Source organism: Leptopilina heterotoma, unplaced genomic scaffold, assembly GCF_015476425.1.
Source record: "Leptopilina heterotoma isolate Lh14 unplaced genomic scaffold, ASM1547642v1 Lhet_222, whole genome shotgun sequence".
Classification (NCBI taxonomy): domain Eukaryota; kingdom Metazoa; phylum Arthropoda; class Insecta; order Hymenoptera; family Figitidae; genus Leptopilina; species Leptopilina heterotoma.
The window spans coordinates 82,813-103,969 of NW_025110940.1; the positions used below are offsets into that span (position 1 = coordinate 82,813).

The 21,157-nt window shown below is 22.4% G+C and overlaps 1 protein-coding gene across 2 annotated transcripts in view; it reads left to right on the forward strand.

Annotated features, from left to right (window-relative positions):
* Positions 1–21,157, forward strand: part of LOC122502189 (radial spoke head protein 3 homolog B) — a 37,322-nt gene that overhangs the window by 2,603 nt on the left and 13,562 nt on the right. Inside the window, exons 1-4 of one of the 2 annotated variants that reach the window (XM_043612123.1) lie at positions 6,509–6,595; positions 10,179–10,708; positions 15,146–15,504; positions 18,482–18,563. In XM_043612123.1, the coding sequence (XP_043468058.1) occupies positions 10,187–10,708; positions 15,146–15,504; positions 18,482–18,563 (963 nt within the window). In that variant the 5' untranslated portion in view covers positions 6,509–6,595; positions 10,179–10,186. Of the gene's footprint in view, positions 1–6,508; positions 6,596–10,178; positions 10,709–15,145; positions 15,505–18,481; positions 18,564–21,157 lie in introns of those variants that run through there. The other variant, XM_043612125.1, reaches the window with a different exon arrangement.

The following is a 21,157-nucleotide window of genomic DNA, read 5'->3' on the forward strand; positions in this document are numbered from 1 at the left end:
TCGTTTTTTAACCTGAAAAATTTAAAAGTATATTCGTCGAATAATTTCTGACCTGTATTTTAAGGTCATTTTACTATATTCTTTATTTAATATTGACCTAATTTTCTGTTTTTTTTTTCCCAGTGACTTTGACCTAAATCTAACCTAATTTTTACGTTAAAAATAACATTTTTTAGAGTAATGTTTTATTATATAGGAAAAAGATTTTTTTCTATTAATCTAAAAGGACAATAAAAATATAAAGTGTCCATAATCTATGCAATTTTTTATATAAGGTCACCGAGGGAGTAGACTAATTTTTCAAATATATATAAATAGACCTGAAAAATATACGATTGTACATTCAGTGTTAATTCGATTTATAATCAAAATAATCTCGTTAGAAAATATTTGCTATTTTCGATTAAAATTAAAAGTTATGTAACTTAAAATAAAAAATTTCTTTATACGATTTTTTTAAAGGTTTTTTTTTATTTTAGAATAGCAAACTGTTTATTTATTAAGAATAAAAAAGGAAAATAACTAGATCACTCGGTTACAATCCAAGAATTGAAATACCAATTTCCAGTAAAATATATTGCAAAAATTGAATAACAATTTCGCTTTTCTATAAATACATAATTTTTTTTATTACTTTTAGAGAATAATAATCTTTTATATTGCAACCAATAATAAATGATTATGCGTTATATATTTTTTTCTATTTGATCAGCGATACAATAAAATAGTGATAAACACTTGAATGGCTTGTAGTTCGAGGAAAGAGAGAGAGAGAGAGAGAGAGAGAGAAAATTATGACAAAAGTTGTAAAAAGGAAATACATCGATAATGCACCGACCACCTGCAGGGACTGGACTGTATACGCTTCTGCACATGTTTTAGCGTCAGAAAAGGGAATGACCGGTGAACTACGATTTTTATCGCTTCTTTATTCTTTATCTTCCTTCCCACCCTATAACTCAAGCTCAATACAACAGAAAATGCGAAGTACAATTTTCAAGTCACGAAATCCAATCGACACTGATTAATTATTATTTATTTATCAAGTTGAAAAGGAGAATGTTAAAAAAAGAATTCTTTTTATTATTTTATTAGGTTTCCTTGTGTGTCAAACGTTGAAGGTTCATTTTAAATTAGTAACATTAGCTTATAATTTAGAAAAAGTAATTACTGTTTGTATTTTATAATGAAAATGCGATTTTATATCATTTTGACCATTATTGTGCTGCTGTAAGTTGTAATTAGTACTTGTGGACAGCGAAAAATTGAGAACAATTAAACTGTGCATGAGAAAAATGCCCACAAGTCTACTGCGCATGTCAAAAGTGCTCACAACTCTTCTGCGCATGCTAACCTTGCGCACAAGTCTACTGCGCATGTTAAAAGTGCTCACAACCCTTCTGCGCATGCCAACAATGCGCACAAGTCTACTGCGCACGTAGAAAGTGCGCACAACTCTTCTGCGCATGCCAACCTTGCGCACAAGTCTACTGCGCATCCAAACATTGCGCACAAGTTCACCGCGCAATCGAAAATTGCCGAATATTAAATTTGTCATGTAAAAAGACCATTACAAATACGAATCGATTTTCTTTTGATGCGTTCGTCGCCGATAAGTAAAATAATAATTGTTTTCCGGTACGATTATTATACGCGCGGAGAAATATAATTTCTGCAGGTATTGCACACGCGATCTTCTCTCTCTCTCACATATATAGTTTTAAATAATTCTCAAAAGAATAATCAGGTACTTAACATTTGAAAGTAATATTTAACAAAATGAGAATAGCGAACGAGAAAATTTGCCAAGAATAAGAAACAAGTGAGAATGTATATATCAGAAAATTTACGATGTGATATAATTTGTTTCAGAAACGAGCTCCTCCTATTTACCCCTACCCCCCCCCTCCCTACTCTCTTTCTCACTTATTCTAAAACACCAAGAGTTCATAAAATACAAATAGTGAAAATGAACCAAGGCACGAAATGTTTCATATTATTTTATCCATGGTGAAGTAGAGAAAAAAATAATATTCAAATTATCGAGTGTATTTCTCTGGTCAGTTATTTAAAAAAAAGAAAGAAGAAAAATTGACATCCGGACTGGTGTAATTACATTTGTTGTTGGACAATTCGTTGTTTGAACTGTTTAAAATTTTAAATCTTTAACGCCCGACTTTTTTTTTAAAAAAGTGTAATTTTTGTTATATTTTGTATTTAGGGATTTTTCGGGTCACTAATTACGAATATAAAATCAGTTTTGCAAAAATCAAAATGGCGAAGCCAATATTGCGGAGGAATTTTATTTTTAAATTGATCTGATTCGTTTGAAAATTGTCACTCGGAAGTTTTTGTGGTCGCTGATAACAAATCCGATGTCAGTTTTTCAAAATTCAAAATGGCGGATGAGTTTTTAAAAATGGGATAAAATTTCTGTAACCTTCTCGTGGTTGATCTTGGTAATTATACAAATAAGTAGGCAAATTACAGACCCTTGGAAGCATATTTTTATAAAAATCCATCAAGTTTTTATAATTTGTCCGAAATATCGGATCCGCCATTTTGAATTTTGAAAAACTGATTTCATATTCGTAACCAGCGACCCCAAAAACCCCCGAGTAACATACGTTTCAAACGAATCCAAACAATTTTCTAAAATTCGTCCGCCATATTGGATCCGCCATTTTGAATTTTGAAAAACTGACATCGGATTTGTAATTAGCGACTAAATTAGCCACTAAACGCTACTATTTCGGATTTTTTTTAGAATTTCCACTACTTTAAATTCGCTAACAGTAGAAATCAAAAAAGAATTCTCAAAAATTTTGAAAAATCAAATCAAATTCTTTAAAACGATTCAATTATTTTCAAAAAATATTCAAAATTCAATTATATTCAATATTTATGTATTTTCATAAAATTTCGCAAAAGAATTCAATTATTTAAAAAAAAATTGATAAAATTCAAATAAAATTATTTTCATAATTATAATAAAAATTTCCACGGGAATTCAATAATTAATTTAGAATAGCATTTTTAAAAAAATTTCGAAAAAATTAATTATTTAACAAAATTTTTATACAATTCTTCAGAATAATTTAAATTTACTTTCACTAATAATAACATTTTTCATGGAAATTTAATTTAAAAAAGAAATGTTTGATAAAATTCTAAGCAAGAATTCAATTATTTTCGTAAATAATAAAACACCTAAGAATTTCAATTATTTATTTTAAATTAATTAATCGAAAAATTCAATTATTTTTACAAATAAAGTCTTCCACAAGTATTCAATTATTTAAAATAAAATTTTCATAGTATATATTATATTTCGAAAAAATTAATTATTTAAAACAATGTTTATAAGATTCTTATGAGGAATTCAATTATTTTGAAAAATAACAAAATTATTCACAGAAATTAAATTTTTTTTAAACATTTTAATAAAATTTTTCGCCATAATTCAATTATTTTTTTCATAAATAATAAAATTCTTCTCAGGAATTCAATTATTTTTGAAAATTTTAATAAAATTCTTAGCAACTATTCAATTATTTTCATAAATAATAAAATTCATCACAGGATTTTAATTATTTTTAATATAATTTTACAGGAATTGCTCAAAAACTGTAATTATTCTAAAAAAATTAATTTCAATTCCTTGAAGAAATCAATTATTTAAAAAAATGTTTTTTTTAAATTCTTTGGAAGAATTCAAATATTTACAAAAATATTAGAAATTTTCACAGGAATTCAATTATTTTCAAATATTTTAATAAAATTGTTCGAAAGAAATCAATTATTTTAAATACATTTTTTATTAAATTTTTTTAAAAATAATTCAATTACATAATTCTTTTAGACTAAAATTCTTCTTAAGAATTGAATTATTTCCGTAAATAATTCATTGAAAGAATTCAATTATATGTCAATAAATAACAAAATTATTCCCGAAAATTAAATTATTTTGAGTCATTTTAATAAAATTCTTTGCAAAATTCAATTATCTTTATAAATAACAATACTCATTACAAGAATTCAATTCTTTTTAAAAATAATAAATTTCTTCTTGGAAATTCAATTTTTTAAAATTTTAATAGAATTCTTTGTAAAATTTAATTATTTTTAAAAACTTTATTCAATTCAATGATTTTCAATATCTACTAATATTTTCATAAAATTTCTAAAAAGAATTCAATTATTTAAAAATTTGTTTGTAAAAATCTTTATAAGAATTTAATTCTTTTCATAAATAATTCTTTGAAAGAATTCAATTATGAAGTAAAAAACAAAATTATTCCCAAAAATTCAATAGTTTTGAGGCATTTTAATGAAATTCTTAAGAAGAATTCAACTATTTTTATAAATAACAAAATTGTTACTAGAAATTCAATTCTTTTTAAAAGTTTTTTAATAAAATTTTTCACAATAATTAAATTATTTTTTTCATAAATAATAAAATTCTTCTCAGGAATTTAATTGTTTTTTCAGAAATTCTAATAAAATTCATCGCAGGATTTCAATTATTATTTTTAATACAATTTTTGCAGGAATTGTTGAAAAATGTAATTATTCTTAAAAATTTAGTTTCAATTCCTCGAAGAAATCAATTATTTAAAGAAATGTGTTTTTAAAATTAGTTGGAAGAATTCAATTATTTACAAAAATATTAGAATTTTCACAGGAATTCAATTATTTTCAAATATTTTAATAAAATTGATCGAAAGAAATTAATTATTTTAAATACAATTTTAATTTAATTTTTTTGAAATAATTCAATTATTCTTTTAGATTCTTCCCAAGAATTCAATTATGTCGTAAAATAACAAAATTATTCCCGAAAATTCAATTATTTTATAAAGGCATTTGAATAAAATTCTTTGCAAAACTCAATTATTTTCATAAATAATAATATTCATCACAATAATTCAATTATTATTTTTAAAAGTAATAAATTTCTTCTTGGAAATTCAATTATTTAAAAAAAATCTAACAAAATCTTTGACAAAAATTCAATTATTGTCAAAAATTTTAATTGAATTCTTTGTCAAATTTAATTATATTTTTTAGAAATTTTTCGCAATTCAATGATTTCCAATATCTACTAATTTCATAAAATTTCCAAACAGAATATTCAATTATATTTAAAAATTTTTTGTTAACATCTTCGTAAGAATTTATAATTCTTTTCATGAATAATAAAAATTTCTCAGGTATTTAATTATTTAAATTAGAATTTGCATAAAATTAGCCGAAAGAAATCAATTATTTAAACATTTTTTATAAAATTCTTCGCAAGAATTAAATTATTTTTATGAATATTTAAATTCTTTCATGAATAATAAAACCCTTTATTTAATTTTCGATTTTGTCAATTTCTTGTAAATCTTGCCATAAACATTCTTTTATTATTATTCTTATAATTAAAAAATTGTTCCTTCTTTATTGCAATATAAATTTTTTTCACAAAGTAAAATAAATTTGTGGATGTTGGGTGTTTGGTAATCAAAATGTGCATTCAAGATAACATATATATATATTCTACAAAATTACGCGCATGGATATCAAAATCTATCAATTTTTAAGTAAAATAAAAATTTAAAAAATTAAAAAATATTTTCTGTCCGATTTTATTTTATTTATTTTCCCCACAAAAAAATGATCTTAGAAATAATTTTGTGGAATATTTAAATTATTTTCTTGATATTGTTATAAAAATATCGACGTTTCTTCCCCTTAAAACAAATTAAACAAAAAAAAACAAAGAATTAATAATTAATTTCTAAGTTAATAATGTGAATAAAATTAATATTTAAAGTCACGCATATTATGTTGAATAAGTATGAATAAAATAAATAGTTTAATTTTTAAATCATTTTTAACAGTCTAATGTATTAATATTAATAATAAATAATAATATATCATAAATAATAAATAATATTAATAATCTCGAATATTTAAAATATTTATATTAAATTATAAATTATATATTATTATAAATTGTTATTAATTGTTTATGCTAATAAAGAATTAACAGTAAATTGTTTTTATTAATATGTTTAATATTATTAGAATATAATAATTAATCAAAAAATTATTTATTTGTATTATTTATTTACTAAAATTATTTATTATTTTTAATATTATAAATAATAAATTATAAATAAATAATTATAAATAAATAATAAATGAATACACCGATGACAGAATTAAAAAAAACAAATTTAGGGGGTTAAAAATTAGAATTGAATTCGTTTTTTACTTGACAGTGAAGATTCAAGGTTTTCACCTTGAAGTGTTTTACAGGGTTAAGAGGGGTTCCCCACATTCACCTGAGACGTACGTTACATTGCTTGCACAGAATTTTCCATATAGCTTTGAATACATTTAAATGCGCATGCGCACTAAGCGAGTGGTCAGTGGTATTGAGTGGACTGTGTTTAAAAATATACAGGGTTGTTCTATAATCGTTGCCTCTTAGGACATTGTCCAGTCTACGATCTTTTATCAGACAGCTCAGTAGTGTCACGAAATTCCACCGAACAACTACAGACTATTAATCTAGAAAATAAAAAAAAAAAAATTTATCCAACAAGTAGGTTTTTGAAGAATAATTTTAAATGCACTTTTTTTTAAAAATGCACCCTCTCTATATTTCTAAAACATTGTTAACATAAAAAATTTTCTCTCAAATAATATTTAAAAAAAAAAAAATTTTTTTTTTAAATACTACAAGTAAAAAAAGATTAAAATACTCAAAAAAATTCAAAATTTAACTTATATATACAAAATAGACAGACAAATAAACAATTTTCAAATTAATTTTTAGAAAAAATTTAAATAATAAAAAATGTTATTGACGTTAAAATTCGATTTTTAAATAATTTTTTTTTAATAGACGCATGTATAAAAAAAATTATTAATTTTGGAATTGAAAGAAAACATAAATTTTGAATTAAAAAGAAATAATTGAATTTCAAAATAAAAAAACAATTTTGAATTAAGTAATAATTTAAAATAAAAGAATAATTGAAATTGAAAAGATATTTTAATTTTTATTTTGAAAAAAGTTAGATTTTCATTTAAACAACTAAATTCTTATTTAAAAAACAATTTAAATACTGATTCAACAATTCTTGAATTCAATTTTTAATTTCATTAACTGTGATTTTTTTAATTGTCCTGCATGCGTGACACGTGTTATCTTAGACGCAAACTTCAAGTAGGTATTGATCGATCAAAGAAATACTTTTTACACCAGGTTGATGACTTGCTATAACTTTTGTTATACAACTATCAAGAATTTTATGTTTGTCTGTCTGATTATTAAATAAGCAATTGTTTTAAACATTTTATAAATTTTTATTATAAACAAATAAAGAATTATTGTTAAATAATTTTTTAATTACAATTTTTATTGAAATTTTTATAAACAAATTAAAAAATTATATTATAATTAAAAATAATAATAATAATAATAATAATAGTAATAATAATAGTAATAATAGTAATAATAGTGAAAGTAATATAAATAATAATAATAATAATAATAATAATAATAGTAATAATAATAATAATAACAATAGTAATAATAGTAATAATAGTGAAAGTAATATAAATAATAATATAATCGTAAAATTATATTAACGATTTTGAATAATATTTTTGTTATAAACAAATAAAAAACTATTGTGAAATAATTATTATCATTACAATTGTTATTAACATTTTCCTAGACAAATTTAAAAATCAATGTGAATGTAAAGTCGAGGTAAAATTATACTTACAATTTTTGCACAATTTTTACTAATATTTTTGTTATAAACAAATAAGAAATTATTGAAATATAATAATTATAGTCACAATTTTTATTGGACATTTTTATAAACAAAATCGAAAATTAATAAAAGTGTAAAATTATAATTACAATTTTTATTAATATTTTGTCATGTATGAAATTTATTAATATTTTTGTTATAAACAAATAAGAAATTATTGTAAGATAATAGTCATTACCACAATTATTGTTAACATAGAGATGATTGTTAACGTTTTTATAAACAAATTTAATTTCTATGACAAATATTTTTAATACAAATATTTATTTAATACATTTACGCAGACTTAAAAAGTAATAAGCTTATAAAAATTTTATAAATATAATGTTATTAATTAATTATTATAGAAATTGAACAAATTACAAAAATTTATTACTTTTATAATAATTTCCTTTATGGTAAATTTTACTAGATTTTTCTTTCATTAACAATTGTTATTAAAAAAATTATATTATTATAAATTTATTTAATAATAAATTATTTATTTGATAAATGTACTTTTAAAGTAAGAGAATAAAATAAAAATCTTTTTTTTTATTAATTTATAATATTGTAATATTAAAAATAATTATAAAAATATTAATAAACGAATTAAAATATAATCTTTTTATATTATACTTATAATATTGTCGTAAATATTTTCATAAACAAATAAAATAATTATTTTGCATTTATACTAATTATTATGACTATTAATATATTTTTATAATCAATTCAAAACAATAATAATTATTCATGGGAGTAGAATCTGTAATTTTATTTCGATTTTCACTTTCATTTTCATTTTCACTTTGATCGTTTTTTATTTTCACTTTCCTTTTCACTATTATAGAATATTATTTTCACTTCTAATTTTTTACATTTTGACAGAATTTTACTTTCACTTTCACTTAGATTTTTATTTTCACTTTCATTTCCTCTTTGAAATAATTTTTTTTCTGCATTTAAAATTCTATCAAAGTGAAAGTAAAATTACATAATCGACCTCCTTTTACATTTTTTTCAAAATTTATAAACTTCATCATTTTTATAAATAAATTAAAATTTTGTGTACATATTGTAATTTCACTGTTTAAATAAATATAATAAATAATTATAATTTGAATTATTATAAATTTTTTTAGAAATATTCATAATTATTAATAAAAAATTTCATAAAAAAAATTGTTTCAACAAATTAGAATTTGTAAAACATTATATCACATCTATATTATTATTATCATTATTATTATTTATAATCATTTTTATAAACAAATTAGAATTTGTTTATTATTATTATTATTATATTAATATTATTATTATTCAGCAACAATTATTAAAATAGTTTAAATTTAAAAATAAAGTTCTAAATAATTATTTCTATTGTTAAAAATTTATAATTTTTAATCTTATTTATTGTAAATAAATTTTAAACTTCGATATTTTATTTTTAAAAAGTTATTTTCGATTATTATCAAAATGAGAATTTATTTTCTATCGAAAAACAGTGAAAAAATAGTTTTTATAAAATATATTGTGCATTTAAGAAAATTTACAAAAAAATTGAATTTGTTTATAAAATTGTTCATAACATTAAAAATTATTATTTATATAAAATATTAACTGACAAGCGAGGACAAGAGAAATTTTGAAATTATTATTTTTGTTATTAGAAATAAATGAAGTTAAACTAATTAACTTAGTGCAATAGTTTGTTTTAGTTATTATTTATTAACTGAGTAATTAAATTAAGGATTTAATTAGAATAATTTTTTTTTTTAAATTTGTAACGATTTGTCTTTTTTATGCTCCCGAATATATGAAGGCAAACCGCGTTTGTCTATTTGTCTGTCTGTATATTGCAAATATTTTATTTCAAAAATATTCCACAACTGTTTTTTCAATTTTTCCCTTTTTCAAAAAAAAAAAATATTTTTTTTTTAATTTTTTCTTATACTTATTTACATTATTGTGTTTAATTGCTGTGTCAAATAGTAAACATTATCTAAACTAACTTTTCAATTCAACAGATTAGATATTAGACAGGATTGGTCAGCAGATTAACTGTAAAATCGAGACACAAGACTTCGTGAATGGACAATATATTTGAGACCTTGAGCCGATTGTGACAAGTCACGCGACATTGTATATTGACCCCCCTCCCCCAATCCCCCCCCCTCACTCTCCACCTACCAATCACGATCGATCACATATCTATTTTCAAGGATATCAAAAATAGTCAAAGACATTTATTTATACCAAAAAATAATTGCCTATAAATATTCATGAATTCATAACACAATGGTAATAATTTAAAATCAAAATTGATGAATTAAACAAAAAAATATTTTTTTTTGTTAGTTCGTATAATGCCAGCGAGAATATCCATTTTACCAACAGCAGCAATGGAAAATGGATTTCATGATAAATTGGAAAAAAATAATTCACCAGCATTTACAATATTACAAAAGGACAATCTCGAATCTTCCCTACCAATTCTCCAGCTGGATCTGGATGATTATGATGTTAATGGTGATGATTATGATAATAATAATGATGATGATGGTGGTGATAATTTTAAAAGAGCTTCCGCAAGGACAATGACCTTGAGCCAAAATGTCAAGAATAACTTCCAGACACGTAGACGAATTAGCAAATCAAATGATCATTTGGTATTGGCTAGTTTGCAAAGTCATCAATCAAATCCATTGAGAATACGACAACAGAGCAAGAGTCATGGTAATTTACAGAGTGATGATAATAAGGAACCGAGGAAAGCATCAATGATATTATCGACTGAGGATTTTAATGAGGTGCTTAATGCGAAATTGAGGAGAATACAGGAACAGGAGGAGGGACAATTGAGCAAGAGAAGTTCGAGGAGGACACAGGTCTCTTGAGTGATTATTTCTTTTTTTTAATTAGATTTAAGTTGTTTGGTTATTATTAAGAAGTTAGGTTTGTGGCGGTTCCTAATTTGAAGTCGAACTGCATTTCTCATATGGAAAGTAGACACTTAGGTTAATATCCATTGTAGCAAACTTCAGTTCGTACAAATTATTCGGAGTCCTGTTCTCCTTCAGAAGTCCAGTATCTCTTGTATCGATAAGTTGCTAACTTGCTCAGGGTCAATGATTGCTTGAACTCAGATAGTTTTTAGACTTGTTCACAGAAAAAACTTGGACTCATTTTTGTTGCAACTCAAAATGAGTCCATGTTAAATGACATAGAACGTAGCGCCATCTGCGAGGTTCATTTTTGTTGCAGCTCATAATGAGTCACTTTTTCGACTCATTTTGAGTTCAGTTTTTCTCTGTGTTGTCAGCAAAACAAACATAATTTGCAGCCCAACAAGCTTTTGGACTTGTTGTCAGGAATATAAACATAATTTGCAGCCCAACAAGTTTTTGGACTTGTCAGGAATATAAACATAATTTTCAGTCCAACAAGTTTTTAGACTTGTTGTCAGGAATATAAACATAATTTGCAGCCTGGTTGACAGACTCCTATGCAACCGTCAGATATTATTTTTATCATCAGTCTAGAGAGACTAATACTCTCGTTGTTCTGAATACAGACAAATAAGTTGATACAGAACGACAACACTTTAGTATCAAATACACAAACAATTTAACAATAACATTAGGCTCGCAAAAACTAACCAAAACACCAACCAATAACTATTAACAAATATATTTCAACTCAGAACAACCATAGTCCTTAATTGATATAATTTCTCCTTTCAAATTCACATAAATAACATAATAAATAACTCACTGAAGGTGTTAGGTTTCATCACCAGAAATGCTTCTAACTTTAATAATTTGTCCACAAGAAGAATACTTTACTTGTCTCTCACAGTAAATTGTAAGTTATTAAAAAGCGTTGCAGATTAAATTAATACCAAAAAGGATTAAAATAAACCATTTTGATGTTATTTCTTACTATGACTAAAATTTTACTCCAAATCAAAACTTAGTTGCTACCTAACTTATTAACTTTCTAACTAAATAACTAACTTACTACCTAACTAACTAACTTACTAACTACCTACCTAACTAACTTACTAATTAACTTATTAACTTTCTAATTAACTTACAAACTAAATTACTAACTAACTTACTAATTAGCTAACTAAGTAATTTACTAACAAACTAACTAACTCACTAACTAACTTACTAATTAACTCACTAACTAACTTACTAATTAACTTACTACCTGACATACTGATTAACTTACTAACAAACTAACTTACAAACTAACATTTTTACTTACCTTACTAACTAACTTACAAACTTAATTACTAACGAAATCACTAATTAACTTACTAACTAACTTACTAACTTACTTAATAATTTTTTAACTAACTAACATACTGACTAACTCATTAAATTGTTAAAATAATTTCTTAACTAACTTACTAATTTACTAACTTAATAACTTACTAACTATCAAACTTACTAATTAGTAAACTAAGTAATTTACTAACAAACTCACTAACTGACTTACTAATTATCATTCTAACAAATTTACTAACTAACTAACTAATTAACTTACTTACAAATTTACTAACTGTCTTAATAACGAAACTTACTATTTTACTAATTTTTAACTAACTAACTTCTAGACTAACTTATTAACTTACTAAAATAATTTTTAACTAACTTACTAATTAACATACTAACTAATTTACTAACTAACTTACAAATTAACTCATTAACTAATTTATTAACTGCTTTACTAAATAACTTACTAACTTATTAACCTACTAACTAAATGTTTAACTAACTCACTAATTAACTTACTAACAAATGTACTAACTGTTTTAATAAGTAACTTACTATTTTACTAATTTTTTAACTAACTAACTGACTGACTAACTTATTAACTTACTAAAATTATTTTTTAACTAACTTACTAATTAACTTACTAACTTTCTAATTAACTTACAAACTTAATTACTAACCAATTTACTAATTAGCTAACTAAGTAATTTACTAACAAACTAACTGACTTACTAACTAACTTATTAATTAACTTGCTAACTAATTTACTAACTAACTCACTAATTAACTTTTTAACAAATTTACTAACTGTTTTAATAATTAATTTACTATTTTACTAATTTTTTAACTAACTAGCTTACTGACTAACTAACTTATTAACTTACTAACTAACTTATAAACTTAATTACTAAGTAACTCACCAATTAACTTACTAACTTACAAAATAACTTACTAACTACCTTAGTAACTAACTTACTGATTAGGTTATTAACTTACTAAAATAATTATTCAACTAACTTACTAATTAACTTACTAACATTCTAATTAACTTACAAACTTAATTGATAACCAATTTACTAATTAGCTAACTAAGTAATTTACTAACATACTAACTAACTAATTTACTGACTTACTCACTAATTAAGTTACTAACAAATTTACTAACTGTTTTAATAAGTAACTTACTATTTTACTAATTTTTTAACTAACTAACTAACTGACTAACTTATTAACTTACTAAAATAATTTTTTAACTAACTTACTAATTAACTTACTAACTAATTTACCAACTAACTCTTTAATTAACTTATTAACTAAGTAACTAAATGTCTTACTAACTAACTTACTATTTTACAAATTTTTTAACTAACATACTGATTAACTTACTAATTAACTTACCAAGTACCTTACTAACTAACTTTAAAATTAATTACTAACCAACTCACTAATTAACTTACTTGCTAATTTACTAACTAACTCACTAACTAATTTACTAATTAACTTACTACCTAACTTACTAGTTTACTAATTTTTTAACTAAGTAACTTACTAATTAACTTACAAATTTGTAAGTTAATTAGTAAGTTAATTAGTAAGTTAATTAGTAATTAAGTTTGTAAATAAGTTAATAAGTTAGTTAGTAAGTTAGTTAGTAAGGTAGTTAGTAACTAACATACTAACTAGCAAATTAACTTACTAACTGACTAACTTACTAACTAACTTACTTAACTTAGTTACTAACTAACTATAGTTAACTTCGTTACGAACTAACTAAATTGTTAGTTACTTAATACCTTACTAAGTTAGTAAGTAATTAAGTTAGTTATTTAATAAGCTAGTTAGTAACTTAGTAAGTTAGTTAGTAAGACAGTTAATAAATTAGTTAGCAAGTTAATTAGTAAGTTAATTTGTAAGATAGTTAGTATGTTAATTAGCAATTAGCATTTAAGTTTGTATGTTCGTTAGTAAGTTAGTAAGTTAGTAAGTTACTTAGTAAGGTGGCTAGTAAGTTACTTAGTATAAGGTGGTTGGTAAATTAGTTAATAAGTTAGTAAGTTAATTCGTAATTTAGTTTGCAAGTTAGTTAGAAAGTAAATTAGTATGTCAGTTAGTAAGTTAGTATGTAAGTTAGTAAGGTAGTTAGAAATTTAGTCTGTTAGCTCGTTAGTTGGTAAGTTGGTTACTAACTAACTATTATTGTCCCTGTAAAGCCAAATTTGTCGAATTTTGACAAATCATTGACTTGGTGTTTGATTAAAAGTAAAATTTCATTCACAGTAAAAAGTAACATCAAAATGGATTATTTTTAATCTTTTCTGGTGTTAATTTAATCCTAGAGTGATTAAACTATTGCAGATTATTTTAATCCACCTTAGTGTTATTTTAACACTTCACGATTTACAGTGAGTTATAAGTTGAGTCCTAGACCACCAAACAACCACTGCATGTAGAAATTTGGATTTTAAAATCATCTGATAGAGCTCCGTTAGTTTATGAATTGGGTTCGGAAAATAATCGTCAAGTAGCGAAACTTAGGGCCAGTTTCACCAACCCCGATTAAAAATTATTAATTAATCAATGATTTAAAAACAATTTAACCGTTCATAATTGGTGGTTAAGGATTTTTGTGTCTTAACGAAAATTTGTTGTGTTGAAAAGTTGTTGTGTTCTTCAGAAGAGCTTTTCGGATACCTGCGAAAATATTTTCACCACTAAGAGGTTCTTCTTCTTGAATCTTGATTTGACATTTGTTAAATCCCAACTAAACAGCTTCTAGCAAACAGTCAACATTCCGATTCTGCATCATCCACTCACCTCTCCTTCTTCAATTACTTAAAACTTTAGCTATTTTGCATCAGCCATTCAGGATCCTTTAATTAAAACATAAAATCCAATCAGTAGTACCCTAAAGCCAAACTCCTACGACTGTCCAGATTTAGGATTTTGTATAGGAATTTTATTTTTAAAACATTTCTCCTGAAAATAAAAAGAACATCACAATAATTGACGATATTTTTTTTTTCTTTTCTCAAAATGAAAAAGACCTCCGAGCAAGTGATACATCCAAAACCCTTCTTCACAACCGTAAAGACTGGAGAATTTTTAATGCCACCACCTGAAGTTGCTGCCCTACTTGGAATCACGCCAAATTTTATTTATGGAAATCCATTTCCCGAGACAAATGACGAGACTGATTTTTTTCATCGAACACGATTTCGACATCTTGCGTCGATTAATAAAAAACCTGAAGTACGTCACAGTAGTCATAATTCACGTTGCCAGGCGGCACTCAAGGCAACTGAGGATTTCTATTATCTTCCAATGAATGCTTCTTCAATAACAACAGCATCATCGATGGACGAGCGTTCCAAACGAATGAGACGAAACGATTTTCTAAATTCGTAAGTTTAAAAAAATTTTGAGCACGAACAAATAAAAAAAATAAATTAACGCCGAGAAATCATTTTCTTTTTCTCTAACTGCAAATTAAATTAAAAATTGTTAGTATTTTTTTATTGTTGTAATAAAAAAGAAAAAAATTCCATGATTTTACTTTTTGAAAAAATGTATGAAATTTTTTCATTTTCAAATAAATGTTTACAATAGTCAAGTCTAAATATTCACTCTGGGGAAAATAGTAGAACGCACCATAGAAATTTCTATCGAGAAAATTAAATTTGAAAATTTTTAAAACAATGGCGAAATGGCTCAGTAGTTACGCACTTGTCTGCCATCGTCAGTACAATGTGTTCGAATCCTAGCAAATAATGGACTTTTTTTTAATTGTAAATTTACTGAAAGTAAAAAACAATTTATATGTCAATAATAATCATTAGCGTAATAATTAGCTTAATTATTAATTAAATATTTAATTGATGGTAATAGTAATAATTAGTTTAATAATTTTATCATAAATAATTTTTTATTTAACAAAATTTTTAATATTTTTTTTCTTGGAAAAATTTATCAAAATATATATGCATTCTACTATTTTTTGAGATTTTGCAAATTTTAGTTAATAAATTTTAAAATCTTTTGAAAATAAAATTTTTTAAATTAATTTTTTTTTGTAAAATCATAACTATGTACATTTTAATGTCTATAATTTTTTATTTTTTTAAATGTTTTCTTAAATATCTGCTTCTCACACTTCTGAAAAAATTTGTTCCTTAGGTTTCAAAAAAAAATTTTCATTACTTATTATTTATTTATCATTTTTTTTCGATTATTTCAAATATAAATAAATTATTATTCGACACATTATTTATGTTGAAATTTGCATTAAAAATTGACATACAAGTTTTGACAAAAAAAAGAATTAATTCTCAAAAATTTTAATAAAAAATATTTTTAAAAAAATAAAAGAGAAAACCCAAAATAAGTGCTTTTTTCGAGTAAATAAATAAAAATTTATAAAGTACGTAAGAGCGGGAATTGTTTTTCTTAGCAGATTCCCTCAGACGCCACGAGCGTTACCCAAACAGTTGGAACCAATCGAGGGGACAATGAAAACGCTTCCAATACGCGGGTAAACTTTGAAACTAAATTTTGATACACATTTTAAAATTCTTTACTGTGAAATTGAAAGAAAAATTTTCATTTGGCACAACATTATTTTTTGCGTGATAAATATTTTTTTTTGTACTTAGTAAAGAATTACGGCTTCTTATTATATTCTGCATTACAGTTTTAGTTTTGTTTTCTGAACCTGGATTAAAAAAATTTTGTTTTCAAAAAATTATATTTTATTTTTATAATATTCTGTTTTGTACGAAAAACTACAACTTTCTAATTCTAAAAGAAACAAAAAATGAAAATTGATAAATTGTTTTTATTGATTCATTACTTTTCTTTCATTAAATATATATAATATTACATTTTTTATATTTAATCAAATTAAATTATTACTAAAAATTTAAATAATTATTTGAATTATTTTTTAAATATTGAACGAAAAACAAATAATAAAATTTAATAAATTAAAATTTGACGTTGAATAAATTTATAAGAAAAAAAAAATAAATTTATAAAGAGTTTCATGGTCTATTGGTTAGCGCATTCGATTTTCAGCGTAATATTAAGGGGTTCGAATCCTGACGGCATTTTTTTTTTATTAGAAGTTTTTTCTGAATTTTTCAACAAAAACAAAATTATTCATTATTTTTTTTCATTAAAACTTTCATGAAGTATACATAATAAATAAAGTAAATAAAATAAATTTTATATTTAAAAGAGTAAATATAAAAAGGAGATTATTAAAAAAAATATTTTTTCCACCATAAAATAATTGCATTAAATATTATTTATCAACTCTCGAACTTAAATAAAATAAATGAATTAACTATAAAAAAAACTGAATTAATATATGAAATATAAAAAATAGAAATTACTATATAACAAAAATTAAATTCTTTTTTTAATTTTTGGAAATTTTGAAAAAATAAATAAAAACTTAACATAAAAGATTAATATAAAAGATTAAATTTTTAAAACACATTTAATTATTAAAGTTAATATTAATCTATAAATTAAAAAAATTTATTAAAAAATAAAATAAAAGTAATTAAACAAAAAAAAAACCAATTTTTGTCTTTTTAGAAGACATAACACAGTGGCATAGTTTCTAATCTCGATCTAAGTGTTACATAAAACCTTTTTCTCTCTTATCGCGATAAAATAAAAGTCTAGGAACTAAGAAAGGTTGTCCCAGAAAAAAAAGTAGGACTCTATTGAAAAATAGGATTCAAAATCGATCGCTTTTTGAGTAAACAAAATAACTCAGTTTACTTTGTATTGTATTAGTCATGAAAATACATTTTTAAATAATTATATATAATTGACATTTAATTGAATAAACAAAAAAATTTTTTTATTTACTAAATTACTTCAATTCAAAACAGAAAAAAAATAAAATTGAACTATTTAAAAAACGTATTTTAATTTCAATCTTTTTCACCCCCCCCTCCCCCTGCCCTTCGAAATAAGCAAATTTTTCTCATTTTCGCTTCTATTTTCATATAATAAACATGACAAGAAAATAAAAAAAAAATGCAAAAATAACTATTGATTATTTCCTCTTTGCAATTTTTGATAATTATTTTTTTAATAATACATTATTCGTGTTAAAAAAAATGATTTATAAAATTTTTTTTTCGAAAATATATTTTTCGAACACGGTGTGAAAATAGTGTAGAATTTTTTTTTTGTAACACGAAAGCTTTTGAAAGACTATTAATTATTTAATTAATTATTAATTATAATATTTGAAATAAATAGTTAATTATATTTATTATAAAATAGTTAATTAATTAATTTAGTGATTTATTGATAAAAAGGGGTTTAAGTGAATAATTTTTCCTTTTTTTTTCTTTATTGCAGTGATCATTCTGTTCCTTTTGGGAACATCATGTTCGATCGGCGAGTCGCGCGTGGAAGTAATTTTGCTTCCGCCACTGGTGACGTAAGTTTTTCTTTTTTACATTCATTTTATTTTTATTTATTTTTATTAATATTATTTTATATTTATGCTTGTATAACGTAAAATGAATGTTAAAAAAAATTATTAGGTACAATTATAATAAAAAAATGTAATAATAATAATAATTTATTTAAAATAAAAAAGGGTTTACAAAGGAAAAATGTAATACGGCCATTTCTAAAAATATTTTTATTATAAAGATGATTAATTAATTATTCTATATACTCTACTATTAAAGAACTTTCTATAATTACATTTTTTCGTGTATTTAGTCAATAATTATTAAATTAACTAGAGTTCTAAGTTTACGTCGTTGCCGAGCGTTGAAATGCGCCTATTGATTGGTCGTGCTCTACCCCCACTACTCAGAAGATGCACGCTTAGTTTTTGTTACTTAAATTTTTAAATTGTTATTAACAATAATTAATAAAGTAAATTTTATTATTTTGAACTTCTTTCATCTTTATTATTATTTTTATTAATTTAATAAAAAATATAAAATATTGTAAATTCAAAATATAAAATTCATAATTAATAATAATTAAAATAATAAATGTTAAATGATTTCAACGCAATTCTTTGAAAGAATTCAACTATCTTCATAAATATTAAAATTCTTTCCAGACGTTCAAATATTTACAAACATTTTTTAAAAAATTCTCGTCAACATTTCAATTATCTTTATAAATAGCAAAATTCAATTATTTTCAGGAATTTTTATAAAATTCATTGTAAAATTCAATTATTTTCATAAATAACAATCTTCATGACAAGAATTAAATTATTTTCAAAAAATCTAAAAAAAATGGTCAACATTTCAATTATCTTTATAAGTGAATAGCAAAATTCTTCGACAAAATTCAATTATTTACAAAAATTTTAATAAAATTCATGCAAAATTTCATTATTTTCCAAAAATTATCTTAATTCAATGATTTTTAATATTCGACTATTTTAATAAAATTTTCTAAAAGAATTCAATTACTAAACAAAAATTTTGATAATATTTTACACAAACATTCAATTATTTAAAAAAAAAAAAAATTCACTGGAATTCAATTATTTAGAATAGAATTTGCATAAATTTTTTCGAAAAAATCAAATGTTTTAAAATTTGGCATTAAATTCTTCTCAGTAATTCAATTATTTTCAAAAAATCTAAAAGAAATTTATTGTCAACAGTTAAATTATTTTTATAAATAAATAGTAAAATTCTTTAACAAAATTCAATTATTTTCATAAATAACAATATTCGTCACAAGAATTCAATTATTGTCAAAATTAATAAAATTCTTCGCAGAAATTCAATATTATTTTCAAAAAATCTAAAAAAAAATTGTTGTAAACATTGCAATTATTTTTATAAATGAATAAGAAAATTCTTCGACAAAATTCAATTATTTTCAGGAATTTTAATAAATAATAGTATTCATTATCACAAGAATTCAATTATTTTCTAAAATTTTAATAAAATTCATGTCAAAATTTCAATTATTTTCAAAAAAAATTTTTAATTCAATGACTTTCAATATATATTTGACTATTATAATAAAAATTCCCAAAAGAATTCAATTATTAAACACAAATTTTGATAAAATTCTACACAAACATTCAATTATTTTACAAAAAAATAAAAAAGTTTCACAGGAATTCAATTATTTAGAATAGAATACGCATAATTTTTTTTCGAAAAAATCAAATGTTTTAAAATTTGGCATTAAATTCTTCGTAGTAATTCAATTATTTTCATAAATTTTAAAATTCTTTTCAGGGATTTAATTAATTTCATAAATAATAAAATCATTCGGAGGAAGTATTCACATTATTTACATTTTTATTTAAGTAATTGAATTCTCGTAGAATTTTCTAATAAAAATTAATTTAAAAATTAATTACAGTTAAAGTTTTAGATAATTTAATTTTTGAGAAGTTACCAATAATTGAAATTTTTAGAAATAATTGAATTTTGTAAAGGTTTCAAATTAAAATTTTTGAAAATCTGAATTTTTCATATACTTTTAACTAACAAATTCTATGGAACTAATTTTTTTCAAAAAACTTAATCGAAATTTTTAAAAATTATTTAAAGTTTTTATTTTCTAACAAATATTTAATTGAAGAAGTTCCAAATAATTGAAATTTCACGTAAAATTGAATTGTAAACAAAATGGACTTAAAAATTCTCACAGAAGAACTTTTTCAAAAATTATTAAAAATAATTCATTTAAAGGAGAATTTTATTTGAATTCGAAATTTTTGAAAATCTTTTTTCCTATTGAAAAATAATAATGATTAAATATTTATTTAAAATTAAAGTTATTTTTTTTTTTTTTTTTGAATAATTTTACAATTGAAGAAATTCGTAAATAAATGTAATAGAATATTTTTTTGATTATCTATAATAATTTTTAGAGATGAAAATCAGAATATTTTTAGGGTCAGGGAAAAAGTGAAAATTTTGTCAGGAAATAAGGGAAAAACAAAATCTAATTTTTATGTCAATCTTGTAATAATAAATGAAAATAATAAAATGTAAAAAAAGTTTTAATTATTAGTAAATATTAATTATTTTTGTT